The following is an 18,363-nucleotide window of genomic DNA, read 5'->3' on the forward strand; positions in this document are numbered from 1 at the left end:
AGCTCAACCCTTCAACTTAGTTTATGGATAACAAGAATTTTAATGGTTGATAGGACTATGCTAACCATTGTACAAGGACCGATTGGTTAAATACTTACATTAGGTACAATTGGAGGTGTTAAAGTTCCTTTCCTTAGTCCATCCCAGTTAAAACCTTCAAACCATCTGTGAAAAAAACACAGAATTTGTAGTTGTACATTTTCAAAGTAACAATAATGTTTTCAATTTTACACAAAGACAGCTAAGATCTTCCAAAATGAGTAGCTTGTTTTACAGAATCTGTTCTTGATGTCTAAGACATGGTTCTTTAATTTCTCAGCAACAGTGAGGGTCCAACAAGGGTATCGTTTTGTTTGAGTTTCATTTTCAATGAGATGTAAAAATACCAATTTAAGAATTGGAAAAAGGCTCTTTGGAAAAATGAAAGAGTTCATTGGATGTCCCTAAAGCTGAACTTGGTTTCCAGTTTAAACAAAATATTCAACATCTGAAGTATCTATTTTTTGTAATAAATCCAGGTCAAGAGACTATGCTCATCATGGCAAATTTGTAAATAAAATTAATAGCTCATTAATAAAATTAATGAGCAGCATGAAATTCAATAATAAGAAGCTAATTTGTCTGGATAATAGTGACAGACAATTCACGTGTTTGTATTCTTTGATTATTACATTGAGTAATATTTAGAGTAAAGAAGCAGGAACGTATTCTTAATGAGGCTGATAATGTGAGATCCATCATGTGCCAGAAGGTGACGACAGACCAAGCTGAGCATCAGTAAATAATGTAGATCATAATCAATGAGCACAGATGCCTTGCTTGATTTGACCCAGTCACACAGTGTGGTTGGGCTTTCAGAATCAGAATCAGGTTTATTATGACTCACATGATGTCATGAAATTTATTGTTTCATTGCAGCAAGATGTAAAAAAAAACTACGATAAGTACAATAAAAATAAATAAATAATGCAAAAGAGGAATCCAGCCGATGCAGCACATTTGCTACATAACCTGAAGAATGGTGCCTTCTCATTTAAGGAAAATTATGGACAATGCTGCTTTACCCTGGAACATCTGTTATCAATGCCCTTTGTGCCATGGTGCCATCCTATGACTTGCCATGTCTGATGGGCCCTGTCAAAGAAACTTGCCCTTCACAGACAGCAAAAGTTCAAAGTAAATTTATTATCAAAGTATGTCCATATATGTCATCATATACTGCCCCGAGATTCATCATCTTACAGGCCTTCACAGTAGAACAAAGAAGTACAATAGATTCAATGAAAAACTACACACAAACTCTGACAACCAACCCATGTGCAAAATAAGACATTGTTCAAATACAAAAAACAAATAATATCATTTAAAAACATAAATAAATAATGGTGAGAACATAAGTTGTAAAGTCCTTGAAAGTGAGTCCATAGGTTATGAAATCGGTTCAATCAATCGAAAGGCCCTTACTTTGCTACTGGTAGGTCATACTGCTGCCTGGGTACACCTGGCGTATCACAGGAGATGCCAGGAATACTAGTTAGTAACAGGATTGATCCTGTATTGTTGGACATATATTTTGGAGTCCTGTGTGTCTAAATCAATATTAGTAAAGGGGTCTCCATGGTATTTGTCACCAGTTTTTGTCTACACTGTCGCGTTTATGAGATAAAAATGTTGGTTCCAATATCTCTCACAGTGTCACCCCTCTGTCATCTCCTCTCCTGTGTCTCTGAGCATTAAGCATTAAGCATGAAGACAGAGTCATTTTAATTAGACCTTATTACCAAGGAAGAAAACAATTGATCCTGAGTCTAGCGCTGTGTTCAACTAGTGCTTACAGAGAATGGTAGCTTGAAGAAAAATGGTAATTCAATGTACAATTCAATTACATAATGAACACATTATTGCCATATCATTATGCATTCTTTGTGTGAGCATCAGCTCTGGATTTGACGAACAAATGCATAGTTTCAGCAACAGCTTTAAAAGGTTAATAAAGTTACTTTGAAGTGCAACACTGTACTGTACAAAGAAATTCATAAAGGAAATACTCACTTGTGTTTCTGAATGTCCTTAACTCCATTTTTCAAATTCCCAAGTCTCTCTGATGGATTGTCCCTATTAGAAAATAGGAAATAACCATCATGAAAGATTCAATCACTATTTAGTAATTTAATAATCATTTTGGGAATATACTGAAACAAATAAAGGGACAAGAAGGACTGCTCTTCTGAATGTTACACAAATTTAAGAGGAAATGTTTAGCTGGTTAGATAATTCACAACCCCAGATCTGCCAGAAACTTACCTGCATAGTTTCTTAATTAGGTTAGCAGCATTTTTCGTTATTTTCTTTGGAAATTCAATCATGTCAATCCCACGAAGAATGATGTTGTAGGTTTTCATGGGATCAGGCCCTGAGAATGGCGGACTTTATTCAAAGGAAGAGGAAACACAATTTTAGAAACATTTCCACGCTGTGATTGATAGCACATTTTGCAGTTGTATTGATGATAAAATCGTTATTATTTAAGGCCATTATACACATGTATCGACTCCTGAATTATGCACATGCACAGATATTTTTGACAAATCTAAAACTCTACTGTCAATTTCTCCTGCTTCTCCACAGAGAATGCTGTTTTACAGATTACCCTTATTAAATTATTTACATTTTCAAGATCTTTGTCGCTTTTTTGTAGACCACCACCATGTTAATTTGCACACGCAAGGACCCAGAAAGAGCAAATTAGATGAATAACCAGTTAGCCTGTTTTTTGTAGCTATGCTGGTTGAGTGACAATGAGCAATTCAATATGAGGAAAGAAAACTGGGTTTGTTTTCTTTGGATTAGCAGAGCTGATGGGTGACCCAACAGAAGTATTTAATAATAGAAGGGGCAATGACAGGGTAGATATTGGGAAACATTCCTTCTTAACAGAGGTGTCTAAAACCAGAGAACATTGATTTCAGGGGTAGAGAGTGTCTGAAGTTCTCACCCAGAGGATGGTTGAGATCTGCAATCCACTGCTTGAATGGGTGATGAAGGCTGGTGTTCTCTCAACATTTTAACACTTAAATGATCAATTCATGGAAGGCTACAGAACAGATAATTGTAAATGGGATTGGCATTGATGTGTACTTTATGGGATGAAGGGCCTGTTTCTGTGCCATATGATTCGGACTCTAAGACTCTATAACAATATAGCGATTCCATATTATTTTTGAACAGTGGATTTCAAGATAACCCCAGTATGTTTTCTGGAGTGCATTTCACTTCCATGCTGGAAACACAGCAGCTGATTTTCACACAGTAGTATACCGCAGTAGTGGAGAGAACATGCGTGTAATCTGTAATAGTGACGATTATTGAAGAATGATAATTGTCAGTATACTGGGGAGAACTCCGTAGGATTGAGTTGAGTATTTTACCTCCACCAGAGTAAATATATGGGGATTAGTTGGTGCTGCTGCCTCACAGCTCCCGGGACTTCAGTTTGATCCTGACCTTGGTTGCTTGGCATGGAGTTTGTGTCTCTCCCTGTGGCCACATGGGATTTCCCTGGTTACCTCCTACAGGCTAAGGACATTCTAATAGCCTAATTAGTTTCTGTGAATCACTCCTTAGTGTAGGCAAATGACAAAAAAGTCCAAGACAGTTAACAAGTATGTTTGAAAGAATAAAGCTGCCTCTATATACTTTCTGGGTTACTTTGCTGAGATCTGGTATGGTTCCAATGAGATAAAAAGGCTCCTTCGGTGCTGAAGTTATTTCAGAAACACAATGTCACAGACAAAGCAGAGCCTGGACATTGTGCTTAATCTCTGAAATGATCTGAAACTAATAATTTTCTGTGAGTATAAGGACAACAGAAAATGCATTTGCACTAGATTTATTTCCTATTTAAATTCACTTTTGAACTTTATGAAATGAGCATTTCAATTTTGTTTCTGCTAGTATTTTATTTGAACAGAGGTTCTGCTCAGCAGTACTGGTCAGAGGTGGAACTGATAAGGGAAAGGCAGGCTTGCATCTCCACATTACACAGTTAAAAACATTTCCATACACTCATGGGTCAGTTTATTAGTTACCTCCTGTACTTAATAAAGTGGCCACTGAATGTATGTTCGTAGCCTTCTGTTGTAGACAATCTACTTCAAGGTTCAATGTGTTGTGCATTCAGAGATGCTCTTCTGCACGTGACTGTTGTAACATGGTTATTTGAGTTACTGTTGCCTTGTTGTCAGGTTGAAGTAGTTGGCCATTCTCCCCAACCATTCTCATTAACAAGGCATTTTCATCCTCAGAACCGCCGCCCACTGGGAGTTTTTTTTTGTTTGTTGCAATATCTCTATACACTCCAGAGACTGTTGTGTGTGAAGATCCCTGGAGATCAGCAGTTTCTGAGATACTCAAACCACTGTGTCCGGTGCCAACAATCATTCCACAATCAAAGTCACTTAGATGACATTTCTTCCTCATTCTAATGTTTGGTCTGAACAATGAACCTCTTGACCATGCCTGCATGCTTTCATGCATTGAGCTGCTACTACATGATTGGCTGATTAGATATCTGCATTAACAAATAGGCGTACAGATATAACTAATAAAAGTGGCCATTGAATGTATTCCTCTCAGGAGATACAGTGCAGATTTAATGGTGCATCAGAGACTCAAGTTAGCAAGACATACAGTAGGTGACAAAGCATAATTCCAACTACTTGACTTCACCTGGATGTAATGAATATTGAAGAATAGCTTTGTCACATGTACATCAAAACATACAGTGAAATGTCTCATTTGTGTCAGATTAGATCAGCGGAGATTGTGCTGGGGAGCCTGCAAATATTGCCACGCTCCTGGCACCAACATAGCATGCCCACAACTTACTAACCCCAACTGTATGTCTTAGGACTGTAGGAGGAAACCAGAGCACCTGGAGGAACCTATGTAGCCACAGGGAGAATGTACAAACTCTTTAGAGACAGCAGTTGGCCCTGTAATAGCATTACATCAACTGCTATGCTACTGTACCACCCTCTTTATGCAAGCATTAATAAACAGGTTGTATGTTAAATTAAAAGGCTATATTAGTATCATAGATGACTTGAATACAAAAGTTTTAAATGTTTGGTCCAACTTGGAGCTGCACAGTTAAATTGGGTACTTCATTCAAGTAATCATAAACATAATTGTTTTTTTCCACTATTTTCTAAATGTTCCTCTTCCAGTCTCTTTCACTGACATGCCAGAGACAAATGGGATTAGTCAGTGCTCTGTAAGACCATTTTGATTATCAGGTGGGCAGTTTTAAAGCAAAATGAATGAAAATGTAAATTATGGGCAGTTGCCATTGATTCTAAATAAAGTTTTTTATTGGTGAAAAAAAAAACAAACCCATTTACCAGATCAGGGTTTGGGAATGTCCTTTTTTAAGCTATTATGTTAGAAGTGAAAAATTCAAGTCCTAGTTATAACACACAAGACAACAAAATCCTATTCTAGATTTTCTCACCTGCCAGTTAGGAGTTCATACATAAGGATTCCAAGTGACCAGTAATCAGCTGAGATGTCGTGACCTTTGTTCAAGATGATTTCTGGAGCCACGTATTCCGGAGTCCCACAGAATGTCCATGTTTTCTTTCCAAACCCTATTTTCTTAGCAAATCCAAAATCCACCTAATGCATAGACAACATGCCAATTAACTTGTATATTGAAGCCTTCTGTACTGCAATTTACAATCTTACATCGATACAACTGCTTACAGATAGATCATGATCACTATTTACTGTGTGATACACGACACTAATGTCAATAACAAGATGTTCATGTCCAGACCATGATCACTATTTACTGTGTAATACAGGACTCTAATGTCAATAACGAGATGTTCATGTTGAGACCACGATCACTATTTACTGTGTGATACATGGCTCTGATGTCAATAACTATATGTCCACGTTCCTTATGTTGTGTTCCTGATCCTTATTACATTCGACTGCTTTCCTGCCAAGGATGGAAGTTAACACACACCAGCCTATGGGCATCATGGAAAGAGACCTGAAAACTAATGGAATACCTAATAAAAGGACTATACTTTACAATAAAAATACATAAAATTAATAAGTACTTCAAAAAGAGAGCAGAAATTCTACACTAAGTGTCGGTTTAGCTGGCCTCACCTTTCTGGGAAACCTGACCTTTGGAGTTAGTGACTCTAATAAAATGCTGCAGTTTTGTGATATAGGCCCCTAAGTAAACTGGATGTCCAGGTGAGGGAAATCAATAAAGTGTTAAAGATTTAATATTAAATTACAAATAGGTGGTATATTAATGTGCAGAAATAACTAAAGCAAAGGTAACAGTCAAAAGAAGGGACTGTAGAATCAAATTGTTTATTTTCTGTGTTTATTTAGATGCTTTTGAAGTAGCCATGCTGAAAGGGATTCTAACTGATTGCATCACTGTCTGGTGTGGAAGGGTCACTGCACAGGATCGGAAAAAAGCTGCAGAAATTTAAAAGCTCAGCCAGCTACTTCAAGGGCACTAGCCTCCCCAGCATCGAGGACATCTTCAAAGGCAACCACTCAAAAAGGTGGCATCCATCATTACGGACCCCTATCATCCAGGACATGCCCTCTTCTTATTGCTACCATCAAGGAGGAGGTACAGGAGCCGGAAGACATGCACTCAGAGTTTTAGGAACAGCTTCTCCCCCTTCTGCAATCAGATGATCACATTTAACGTACAATTAACCCACGTAATTACCTCACTATTTTTTGCTCTCTTTTTGGAGTACTCATTAATTTTACATTTGTTTCCATTATGTATTACACCATACTGCTGCCACAAAACAACTAGAGATACCAAACTGGATTCAGATTGTCTCTACATATCAGCTGATGAGGTTTTAAATAGTTCAGTAGCCAAGGGATTGAGAATATCATACACCTCTGTGATAAGACTTCACTTGCTCCATCATTGAAATGTTCCCACAACCAATGATCTCACTTTCAAGGACTCGTTATCTCATGTTCCTCGTTATTTATTGCTATTCATTTATATATGCTTTTGCACAGTTTGTTGTCTTCTGCGTTCTGCTTGATCGTTCATTGATCCTGTTATAGTTACTGCTCTATAGATTTGCTGAGCATACCCACAAGAAGTTGAATCTCAGCGTTGTATATGGTGATATACATGTACGTTAATAATAAAATTTACTTTGAACTTTTAGTTTCCTTCACCTCACTCTAGCCTTCATTACTCACCAGCTTAGCATAACCTCGGTGATCAAGGATTAGGTTCTCTGGTTTGAGGTCCCTGTAAATAATTCCTTTGAAATGCAAGTATGCAAAGGCTTCTACCACACAGGCTGTATAAAATCGAGTGGTGGCATCATCAAATGAGCCCCTGCAAGAAATGACCAACAGCACGACATTACAGCAGCAGAACTATGCCACTCAATATACGGCACCAAATCAGCTTGATTAGTCGTATGGCTTGGACTGGCATGAGATACAGTTGCTGCCAGGCAATGGTGCTCGGTACTTTACAACCTTGATGCAATGATTGTGAGCAAATATTAATAAGCAGCAAATGAGAGATGTTCTCCATATCATGTGGGAACTTGATGAAGGTTTTCATTCCTGGGTAATAGCATGAAGACTTCAAATAATCCTACCAAACTCAATTAAACCACAAACTCAGTTGATTTTTTTGAAAGAATTAGCTCCTCACTGAGAATAATGGAGTGAGGAAGTTACGTTAGAAAAAGAAAATCATACACAGTCATTCTCATTTTTTGGTGAAGATGGATAACACAATGAGAGGGGGATTCCAGAGGACCCAAGCCAAAAGACAATGCAATAAATTGAATAAACCATGGTATAAACTATAAATGCTGCACAAACAGTCGTCATCCCATGCAATGGACTAACAGTGCATAGTGGCAATGGACCGAGTGGAGCCTGTTGATGGATGATGCAAGCTGAAAGAGCTGAGTTGTTTGCCTCCATTTTCCAATTTGAGTTATGTTGCTTAGTTTTGCTTTAAAGTACAAAGGGTGCCACATACCTTTTAATATTGTCTTCTCTGTATCTACGGAGAAAGGTTAATAATGAATTATTCAAAAAAAGGGATGCCACAATATTGCTGGTTAGTTAGGGTTAAGGCCAGTTGGCTGTCGAAAATACTTGATGCCGTTTGGACAGCACGTGACTCTGGCTTTTCCTTTTCAATATCTGAGAGTTTACCTGGCAGAGCAGTTGACTGCCCTTTCTCTTCTACCATTTTTAATAGCACTAAATTGAATCCATCCATCAATGGGAGGGATTTTCATTCCATCAAGTAGCGTGGAGAGAGCTTGACTATTAGTCTGTGCTTCTGCTTTTAATAGAAATCTCAGATCGTATTGCTTTTAACACGTTAATCATTAGAATTTGCTCATACTTTTCTAATAAATCAGGGCTACTGTCCAAAACAGAGTAAATTCCCCCAAGCTCCATTCTACCCACTCATAGAGATGTGGCTAGATCAAAGCTACAATGGATAATTCACATGCCACATTGAACTTCTACTGCATAATGTTAAGACTCCTTTCAAAGAAACGGGTATCAGCAAAACAGAGCAAATACTGTCAAAACTCTAGTAGCTTCACATTTCAATGTAGGTCAAATGTGTATTGCAATGCAACACCACCTTTCTCAAAGGAAACACCAGGGGGCAGTAGATAAACTAGTGGCTTGTGAAATGAATGCTGGCTCCAGCCTTGACAACTGATACAATTCAAATGCCTCAGCAGACTTTTTGATACGTCGTATTATGATCCCGTCCAGGGCAATTTAAAAAAAAATTAGCGAAGAATAGAGTTTAAAAAAAAGTCTAGAGACACGAGAGGTTGCAGATGATGAATCTGCAGCAATACACAAGATGCTGGAGGAACTCAGCAGGTCAGGCAACAGCTACGGAGGGGGGTGGACAGTCAATGTTTTTGGGTCTAGTACCGGGTGAAGGGTCTCGACCCAAAACAGCAACAGTCTGTTTGCCTCCATAAAAATGCTGTCAAAAATGTCTGCTGCATAATATGACCTTTCTTAAATATTGAAGGAAGTCTATCCAAATTTGTACTTCCACAGTGCACTGAGTAGCTGTCCCTAACAAAAGCCTGAACAAATTATCATAATCATATAGATTATCACACCGTTAAAAGGGGAAAGTCATGAAGCTAACAAAGCTATTGGATCAATTTATTTCAGCTTTTAAAAGTGTTACATCCATTTTACATCCATAAAGCTTTTTACGAGTCTTTGGCTCGGTTTCCCAAATGAAAGTATGTTCACTAAACAGTAAAATCAGTTATAAGGTACAGGTGCCTCAGGACTTGCACCACCTGGTTCAAGAACAGTTATTGCCCCTCAACCATTAGGCTCTTGAACAAAAGGGGCCAACTACACTGATTTAAGGACTCCAATCTTGTTATTTGAAGCTCGTTATTGCTATTTATTTATCAGCTGCATTTGCACAGCTTGTTTACAGTTTAACAGGTCCTGCTTGCAGTTACTGTTCTATACATTTTCTAAGTAGGCCTGCAGAAAAGAATTTCACGGTTGTACGTGGTGATGTGTATATACTCTGATAATAAATTTTACTTTGAACTTTGAGTTAACATCTTCAGTGAGAAAGATTTAGCCAAATCTTCATGTTTTGGCAATTCGCGCAGGCTTCAGCAGTAATCTTCAATACCATACCTTCAATACCATACAGTCCCCACTGCTGTGGAAAAGCTCCATTCATTACAGGTTGGTACTTCCATTGTATCCTGGATAATGGAACGCCTGACTGTCAGACCACAGTTTGTGTGGCTTCCGAGCTAGGCGTCAGCACTGGGACTCCACAGGGGATAGGATTGAATCCCTTCCTGTTTACCCCGTATACCTCAGATTTAGATACAACACTGAGTCATGCCATCTGCAGAAATTCTCTGATGACTCAGCAATAGTTGGGTGTATAAAGGGAGGATGGAAGGATGAGTACAGGGTCCTGGTGGAGGACTTTTTCAAATGGTGCAAGCTGAATCATCTGCCGCTCAACATCAGTAAGACAAAGGGGATGGTGATGATGGACTTTAGGAAGACTAAGCCTGCACTGCTCCCTGTTACTATTAATGGTGAGGACGTGGATGCTGTGAGCACCTACAAGTACCTGGGGGTGCACCTGGATGACAGACTTGAGTGGAGCACCAACACAGAGGCTGTGTACAAAAAGGGCCAGAGTCACCTCTACTTCCTGAGGAGACTGAGGTCCTTTGGAGTATGCAGGCCTCTCCATCACATGTTCTACCAGTCTGTTACCGCTGGTACAATCTTCTTTGCAGTGGTATGCTGGGGCAATGACATCAACTCGGATGATGCCAACAGGTTCAATACACTGATCAGAATGGCTGGCTCTATTACAGGAGTCAAACTGGACACACTGGAGGCTGTAGTAGAACAAGTGACCCTCCAGAAAATCCTGGCAATTATGGACAATGTTTCTCACTCTCTGCATGCCACCTTGGCTGAACAGAGGAGCATTTTTAGTAATAGACTAAGACAACCGCGCTGCTTCAAAGAGCACTGTATGAGGTCATTCTTACCCTCAGCCATTAGGCTCTATAATGAGTCAACCTATAGCTGGGGAAGTGATGACCCCCTCCTGTTTGACTATTAAAGGTAACTTATTTTTTTTTATTTTTCCCACATCTCTTCTAATATTTATATCTGTGTACTTGTAATGCTGTAATGCTACTGTGACACTGTCATTTTCTTTGGGATCAATAAAGTTTCTATCCAGCTATCTAATCTGAACATTCAGTAGATGAATGCTGAAGTCATATTAGCTTCATGTGATAATGGTTAAAGAATTATTAATGCACTTGACATGATCTCAAGTAAACTTCAACTGGTACAGGGAGAAGTTTTGTTAGAGAGGGACAGCAGATGGCAGCACAGGATAGGGCGGTGAGCATTCAATCACCAAGCATACCAACATTGCAGCACTGTACAAAAAAAGAGAAATGGGAAAAGAGCAAGGCAGTGCACACCAGAAGGGTGGGAACCCAACCCTCCTTCAACTCCCTCCATTACCTCATCCACACACCACCTTTCTCTAACCTCCCACTCCCCTTCACTCTAGGCATTCTGCTGCCCCATCTACTCTCTCCACCTGTACCTACTCATTCTCCTTTATGCCCTCTTCCTCTCTTTAATCTCCCTCTTTACCTCACCTCCCCCTCACTATCCACTGTAATTCTCCCTAGTGCTCACTCCCCATCTTTCTACCTCCTTCCTCTCTTTATCTCCTCACTCACTTCCTCTCTCTCCCTCCTTCTCTTAGACAAAGTGTCTTCCTTCTGGATTGTCAAAAATAAGGTTATCCTGCTCCTGCTTTACACCATTTTACAGCCACATAATTAATTATGACCTTTCAAAAACTACTTCACAGCCCAAGTTATAATGTTCTCTAAGGTGAGAATATGCCACAATATGAGTTCATTTGAGTAATAAGTGTCAGAAATTCTGCCTGTCAGTTATTTTACATGGGTCTGTGGATTTTGATTAGAAAATATACTTTGACATACAGGGCCACTAAAACAAAAGAGATATAACAGTCATAATGTACCATTTGGTAATAGTGGAAGAGTGAACGAAAGAACTCTTTGATCATCCATAAAGTAGTGTGATACAGGTTTCTACAGTGTGAGTAGAGCACATAATCCAATGGCACGTCAGCCTGAATCTTATAATCAGGTGTTTATTCTGGGCTTTGAAACTTGCTATTATCTGAGTTACTGTTCACAAAGTAATCACTGGGCTAAAACTTAAAAACACAGCATATCAATAATCTGGAAGCATTTTTAAAAACTTGTGTTTCTTATGGAAGTAAACGATTTAACTTCTGTACTCTGTGTTCTTACCTGTCTCTAAGGATAGTCCACAGCTCTCCCCCCAGACAGGCCTCCATTAACATGTATAAGTATTTACTGTCCTTGAATGTCCTGTACAGCCTGTAAGGAAAATGGAATAAGATCAGCGCTGCTGAAAGACACTGACTTTGAACAGCATTTTATGGCTTTTTTTAAGCACAGATCATGCAGCACCTGCAAGCTCTGCCGAGCTAATCGAATAGCTTCCTTTGATTATAATTTACAATGCCTCTCTTCAAATATGTCTTAACAATGCAGTTAATTGAAATGGAAAACACAATGCTTTATTGAATTAAATAACCACAATATGTGTATTTGAGTGTCTGGTAAAAACAAAGAAAATTCTTCAAATTATATCCAAGTTTAGAATATCATTATATCATTTCCCTCAGGTCTGTGTTTTCAAGACTACCACAACGTCTTACTTTGTCTTTATTTTCATTCATCACCTGGCGTCAATCTCTACTAGAAGAAGCAACAAACAACCTGCTGGAGGAACTTAACGGGTTGAGCAGCATCTGCGGATGGAACATTTCAGGTCAAAACTCGGCGTCAAGGTAGCTGGCACAGAACTAAAGAAAGGACATTCTTCAAAGGCACTGTAGAAAGCTACATCATTAATCTGCTGCTTAAAATGACCTTATTTTCCTTTCATCGCTTTCTTCTGAGGAAGGACAGTTTCAATCATCAGAAAACTGGCAGATATGACTTTGAGAGCTCACATTCAGCTTTGGCTGAGGAAGTCCAAGAACTGCAATTAAGTGACCTATTTTTCCATTAGGCCTACTCCACACACGTCTACCATTTAAAACATCCATCCTCGCAGTTTAACTGCCTGTTCTGCCAGTCACTGTGCTAGTCGATTCAATCTCATTCCATCATTCAAACAAATAAATTATTCAATACAAGAAAGAAAGCTGCTGTACTTACTCCCCCACGAAGTATTTATTGCTCGTTAGTCACAGTAGTGTATTTGGAGATTCATGTTGAATCCTTAAGATGTCAGGGAATTAATCTGTGACATTTCAGAACCTGGACATGATCAGATTTTTTTAGTTTTACCAGATAATCAAACATATACGTGGCATTAGCAGCCTTACATGGTGGAGTATGATGATTTATATGTGTTAATATGATGATCTGGGCCTCCCAATGGGGAAAGCAGTGTTGTAGGGACAACAGACAGAGGCTGACTGCATTATTAAAGAGAAAGCTGCTTTTGCACCGATACAACATATTTGCTCACTTGTGGTTGTCTTGTTGAAGATAAAGCATGAACTCTATAAATTATAATCTGAAATATTCTTTCATCTCTGTCATCAAAGTACTCAAATCTTTCATTCTGGATCTTCAAAGATGACTTCAAGTCTTAAATCATTCATTGAAGCTTGCTTTAACGGCTACCGCACCCACTCATCATCTATTGCCTGAGACTGTTAAGAGGCCCCAGTGACCCATTATTCTGGGATTCTTCAGCAACATCAGTGCATCAACAAATTTTGCACCTATTGATTGGCCAGGTTTAAGGAAGATTCATTATCATTTTACAGAATAACAAATCATCATCATTAAAACTCCATACTAAGCTTGGTGAAAATAAATTACATAGACAAAGCTACTGTAGGCTCATTTGTATATGCTTTGAATTGACAATTGTGCTAAAAATAATTAAATGCTCCAAACATTTTTTGATACTAAAATTATCTTTTAAGGACTCTGGAAAAGCTTTACCCATTTATCTGAGCTTAAATCAGTCAATTGTAACAAAAATACTGCTAATTTTTAATGCTACGAAATCTCACACAGCAACCAGTTACAGACTAATAAAATACTACATGTATTACAGATCAAAGAAGGAATGGAGCAATTATTCTGGTCTAGAACCCTGGAAATTAATCTTGAAATTACTGGAGTTCAACTCTTCAGAACTTGTCAAAGACTGCATTTGGTATGACATTTAAACTGCTTCATGAAAGTTGACGGCCGAAGTGCATAATGATTGATCTGTCATCTGATTGCAATGGTGTGTGTTACACTTAGTTCCCAGCACCTTGTGTCATCCAGGTGTAGAGAGAGGGATCTAGTTTGAATTTCCGGTATGAATTCTGGACTGGTTGACCATACTTTGATTTCTTCTGTTAACGCCTCTACAAAAAAAAGCCAGATGTTCTGTGGTAGCATTTTCATATTATTTTAAATATATTGTCAAAAAGGATCAATGCTTCATTCCTCTGGCCGTACATGTGCATAGGTGTTCTAAATCCTGTAGGAATTACCCCTCAACCATCAGGCTCTTGAATAAAAGGGGATAGCTATACTTGTTCCATCATTGAAATGTTCCTGCAACCAATAATCTCTCTTTAAGGACTCCTTATCTTATTATCTCATATTCTCATTATTTATTGCTGTTTATTTATGTTTGCATTTGCACATTTTATTTTCTTTTGCACTCTGGTTGATTTTTCATTGATCCTGTAGTTACTATTCTATAGATTTGCTGAGTATGCCCACAAGAAAATGAATCTCAGGGCTGTATGTGGTGACATATATGCACTTTCATAATAAAGTTACTTTGAACTTTGATAATGTTCTACGAGCTTAGAGATACCCAGCAAAACATCACCCTCCTCAAATGTAAAAGCAAATGATTTATCACTGTTACAAACTGTTCTGTGAATTATTTGACATGAATTGAAAAGCAAGTTACGTTTTCTCTTTTCGAATTAAGGAGAACATATTGCAGGAATTGCCGATTAACTTAACAATCACTGCTCCAAAACAACATTGATATAATAAAGTCATGCTGACAATGTACAGTAATTGAATTAAGATGTGTTGCAGTTACTCACTTAATCATACAATTACCAAAGAGAGAGGCAGCAAGGCAAAAAGTAAAGCAGTATGTCTCCTTTTTAATGTAACAGCTGATTCTAGCCAAGAGCATATGATTTCAAGTTCAAGTTTAATTGTCATTTGACCATACACGTGTATACAGCAAAAGGAAATAGCTCTCCTCCAGGGCCAAGGTGCAGAACAGAGTGCCAACTGTCACACAGAGTACACAAAATATGGCACAGTAGCACACACTACAATAGCAGAGAAACATAGTCATAAAATAAAAGATAATACTGTATAGCTGAGTCCTTGGGTGTCACGGCCTGAAGAATGGTGGTGCTGGAGCCACATTTCTGCAAGAACAAGCACTTCGCAGTCCCTATCACGCGCTAGTGCAGCTGCAGACAAATGCAATTCAGCTGGTCTTCCCAGCAGCGAACGTTAGAGAGCAGTGCTGAAGGAAGGGGGCCAATGCCTCCCCACCATCCAACCCAGCACGGATTCCAGCACCCGCCGCTCTTCTGCCCTCTCGAACACTGCCAATGGCATCTCCCTCCCTGGCAGCTGACACTGCGGCACGAGGGCCTGGTCTCCCGCCGTCGGTCTCACCAATGAACCGGACTTGCAGTATTCCACACTACCAACGTCCAACAGGGTCTTGCAATCACAAGAAAAGCATTCAAGTCAATCACTTGCACCACTTGTTGGACAGCGCACTTCCTCCGCGCATGGCCTCCAGTGCCTTCTTCCCTGGGCGGCTGTGGCAGGCGATGAAATGTCGTGCAACAAGTCCAGCCTTACAGCTGTCCAGCAACTTGCTAGTGGGGTAGACCTACAGTACATGGCATTCTTAACATCCAGTGGTGCCTTGTGATTGCACGAAAAATGTAAAGGATGAACAATTCACAAGTGAAGTCTATGTTACAAAGTCAATGTGAACTTGCAAGAAGGGGCTGCTTTGCAGGTACTTTCTAGAATAATTTTCTGCAAAGCAAAACAGGTATTCTCATTTTTTGTACCAATGCTTTCACAGATGACCCTGGGAACTCAGATACACGTGAACTCAAGAGTTCCGACATTTTGAACATGCACAAGGGCATAAATTCCACACTGTCCCAGCAGTTACACTGGTAAATCTGCTATTGAACCTGGGGTAGGGTAGCTATGGCTCAGGTCACAAATTCCATTCATTTCAATAAGAGAGGAACAGTTGAATAGGACAGAGATATATTTCAGGTAATTAAGCAATTTTAGATGTTAACTGTTAAATGTATTTTGGAGTTTCCCAGTGTTGTAACAATTCATTTTTAATAAGTTAAGGAAGTATGCTTTTGATCGATTTTGAACATTTGTGAACATGTCACAGATTCACCGGCTGCCAAGAGAACCACTGCAAAAGTTACTGTGGGAGTTCTGTTCAGGACAGGAGTGGAGGCTCCAATGAGCAAAGTTATTGAGTTGTTCTGAAGAAATTGCAAAGCAGCATCACGCGCCCCACACTTTTACTCACTATAAAATTGAGGCATGGTGATTGCCCTCCTGCTGGCAAACATGGTATGGGTAATAGGATTCTGCAATGTTTAAGTTTACTGCCCTGTTGGGTAAACTCTTGCTTGTATCTACCCACAGGCTATTGTTAAGTTCAATCCTAGCACATGGGTATCATTGTCAAGCCCATCACTCAGTGATTAAGTACTAATGAGCTGCATTACATTAATCCAACTTTTCACAGACAGAACATACCAAGATAGGCTTCCTAAATGTCAGGTAGTTGCCAATGTTGTGGCTTACTGTAATTGCAACAGCTTGGCAGAAGGCTCTGTTAGTACTGGTGCCCAGATTTTGAGGATTTTAGGCACAGTACTTCTGGGATTTATAATCATTACGGAATGTAATGGCTTTAGGTAGAGTACTTCTTAATAGTAAGTTGAAAAATGTAAAACAGTTGTTTCTCTGATGAGTAGAATCATAGGAAGAAGCTGAGATAAATCCTCAGCTTGGCGTTTCTGGCTGACATTGGTGGTGAATTCTTCAGTCTCATCCAGGGGTTCCCAATCTGGAGTCCATGGACCCCTTGGCTAATGGTAAGGGTCCATGACATAAACAGTTTGGAAACCCCGGTCCTGACTCTCACTGAGCTCAACCGTCTCTGTGATGGAACTTTCACAGAAATTTCTCCTGAATAATTGGTGGGTTAAGAGCTAAACGTATGCTACTATAGATCACCCAATCCCCTGCGGTTGCTCTGCGATGATGTTGAATTCATTGGTGGTCTTGTTCAGGTCACGAGTCTTTTAAGGCATGTTTATATGCTGTCCGAAAGTATGCAAACTTGTCAAATGACATACAAGCATCATTACTGCTGTACCTGCATGCTTGGAAGAAATGGCGGCAAGGTAGCGTAGCAGCTGGTGCTTCACTTCATAGTGCCAGTGATCACTGGTTGTCTGTACGTTCTCCCCCTATCTGCGGGGATTTCCTCTGCACACTTCAGTTTCCCCCCACATCCAAAAGATGTACGGTTAAGGTTAGTAAGTAGTGGGCTTACTATGCTGGCGCCAGAACTGTGGCAACACTTGCTGACAGTCCAGCACAATCCTCACTGATTTGATTTAAAGCAAATGACACATTTCAACATTGCTTAACACCATTTCCTGTACACAAGCGTAAAGGAGAATTAAATAATTGTTACTCTGGATCCAATGCAGCACTAAAAAACCTAATAAGAACACAATAATAAAAAACACCAAAATTATAAATACATAAGATAGCTTATATACATAGACGGATTGTGTCAAAAAATAAGTGATGGAAAAAAGTGATAGGAAATGATAAAAGTAGTGGTGGTGGGTGTAGGGGGAGAGTGTGAGGGATGGGTTAGTGGGTGGAGGTGTTGATCATCCTTAATGCTTGGGGAAAGTAACTGTTTCTGAGTCTGATGTGGATGCTATATAGCCTCCTCCCTGATGGGAGTGGGACAACAGTCCATGAACAGGACGTGTGGGATCTTTCATGCCGTTTCTGGCACCTTTCTCTATATATGTCCTTAATGCCTGGAAGGCAGGTGCCAGCGATGCTTTGGGCAGTTTTGACTGCCTGTTGTAGAACCTTCCTGTCTGCCGCAGTGCACCTTCTGTACCACTCTGTGATGTTCTCAACTGTGCGTCTGTAGAAGGATGTGAGTATAGATGTGCACAGTCTAGCTTTCTTCTACCTAAGGAAGAAGAGGCAGTGGTGAGCTTTCCTGATTGCATGGAATGTGTTCTGAGACTGTGAGAGGTTGTGTCCTTCCAGAAGTTTGAAAATGCTCACAGCTTTCGCTGCTGCGCCGTCGACGTTAAGAGGGATGTGAGTGATCTGATTTCTTCTGACGTCGACAACCAGCTTCTTTGTCTCGTTGACACTGAGGAAGTGGTTATGTACCTGGCACCAGGCCTCGAGCTCTCCCACCTCCTCTCTGCAGGCTGTCTGATCGTAGTTGGTGATGAGCCCCACCACTGATGAACTTGACAATGTGATTATTTGGGTGCGTGTGTGAGCAGAGTGCACAGTAATGGGCTCAGCACAC

At 39.7% G+C, this 18,363-nt stretch overlaps 1 protein-coding gene across 2 annotated transcripts in view; it reads right to left on the reverse strand.

The window, feature by feature from the left end:
• Positions 1-18,363, reverse strand: part of prkg1b (protein kinase cGMP-dependent 1b) — a 730,867-nt gene that overhangs the window by 21,754 nt on the left and 690,750 nt on the right. The window contains exons 12-18 of one of the 2 annotated variants that reach the window (XM_059947429.1): positions 11,952-12,041; positions 8,072-8,095; positions 7,267-7,408; positions 5,513-5,676; positions 2,305-2,427; positions 2,053-2,115; positions 99-165 (exon numbers count right to left, since the gene is read on the reverse strand). In XM_059947429.1, coding sequence (XP_059803412.1) covers positions 99-165; positions 2,053-2,115; positions 2,305-2,427; positions 5,513-5,676; positions 7,267-7,408; positions 8,072-8,095; positions 11,952-12,041 — 673 coding nt within the window. The remainder of the gene's footprint in view (positions 1-98; positions 166-2,052; positions 2,116-2,304; positions 2,428-5,512; positions 5,677-7,266; positions 7,409-8,071; positions 8,096-11,951; positions 12,042-18,363) is intronic. The other variant, XM_059947430.1, reaches the window with a different exon arrangement.

Source organism: Hypanus sabinus, chromosome 22, assembly GCF_030144855.1.
Source record: "Hypanus sabinus isolate sHypSab1 chromosome 22, sHypSab1.hap1, whole genome shotgun sequence".
NCBI classification, from domain to species: domain Eukaryota; kingdom Metazoa; phylum Chordata; class Chondrichthyes; order Myliobatiformes; family Dasyatidae; genus Hypanus; species Hypanus sabinus.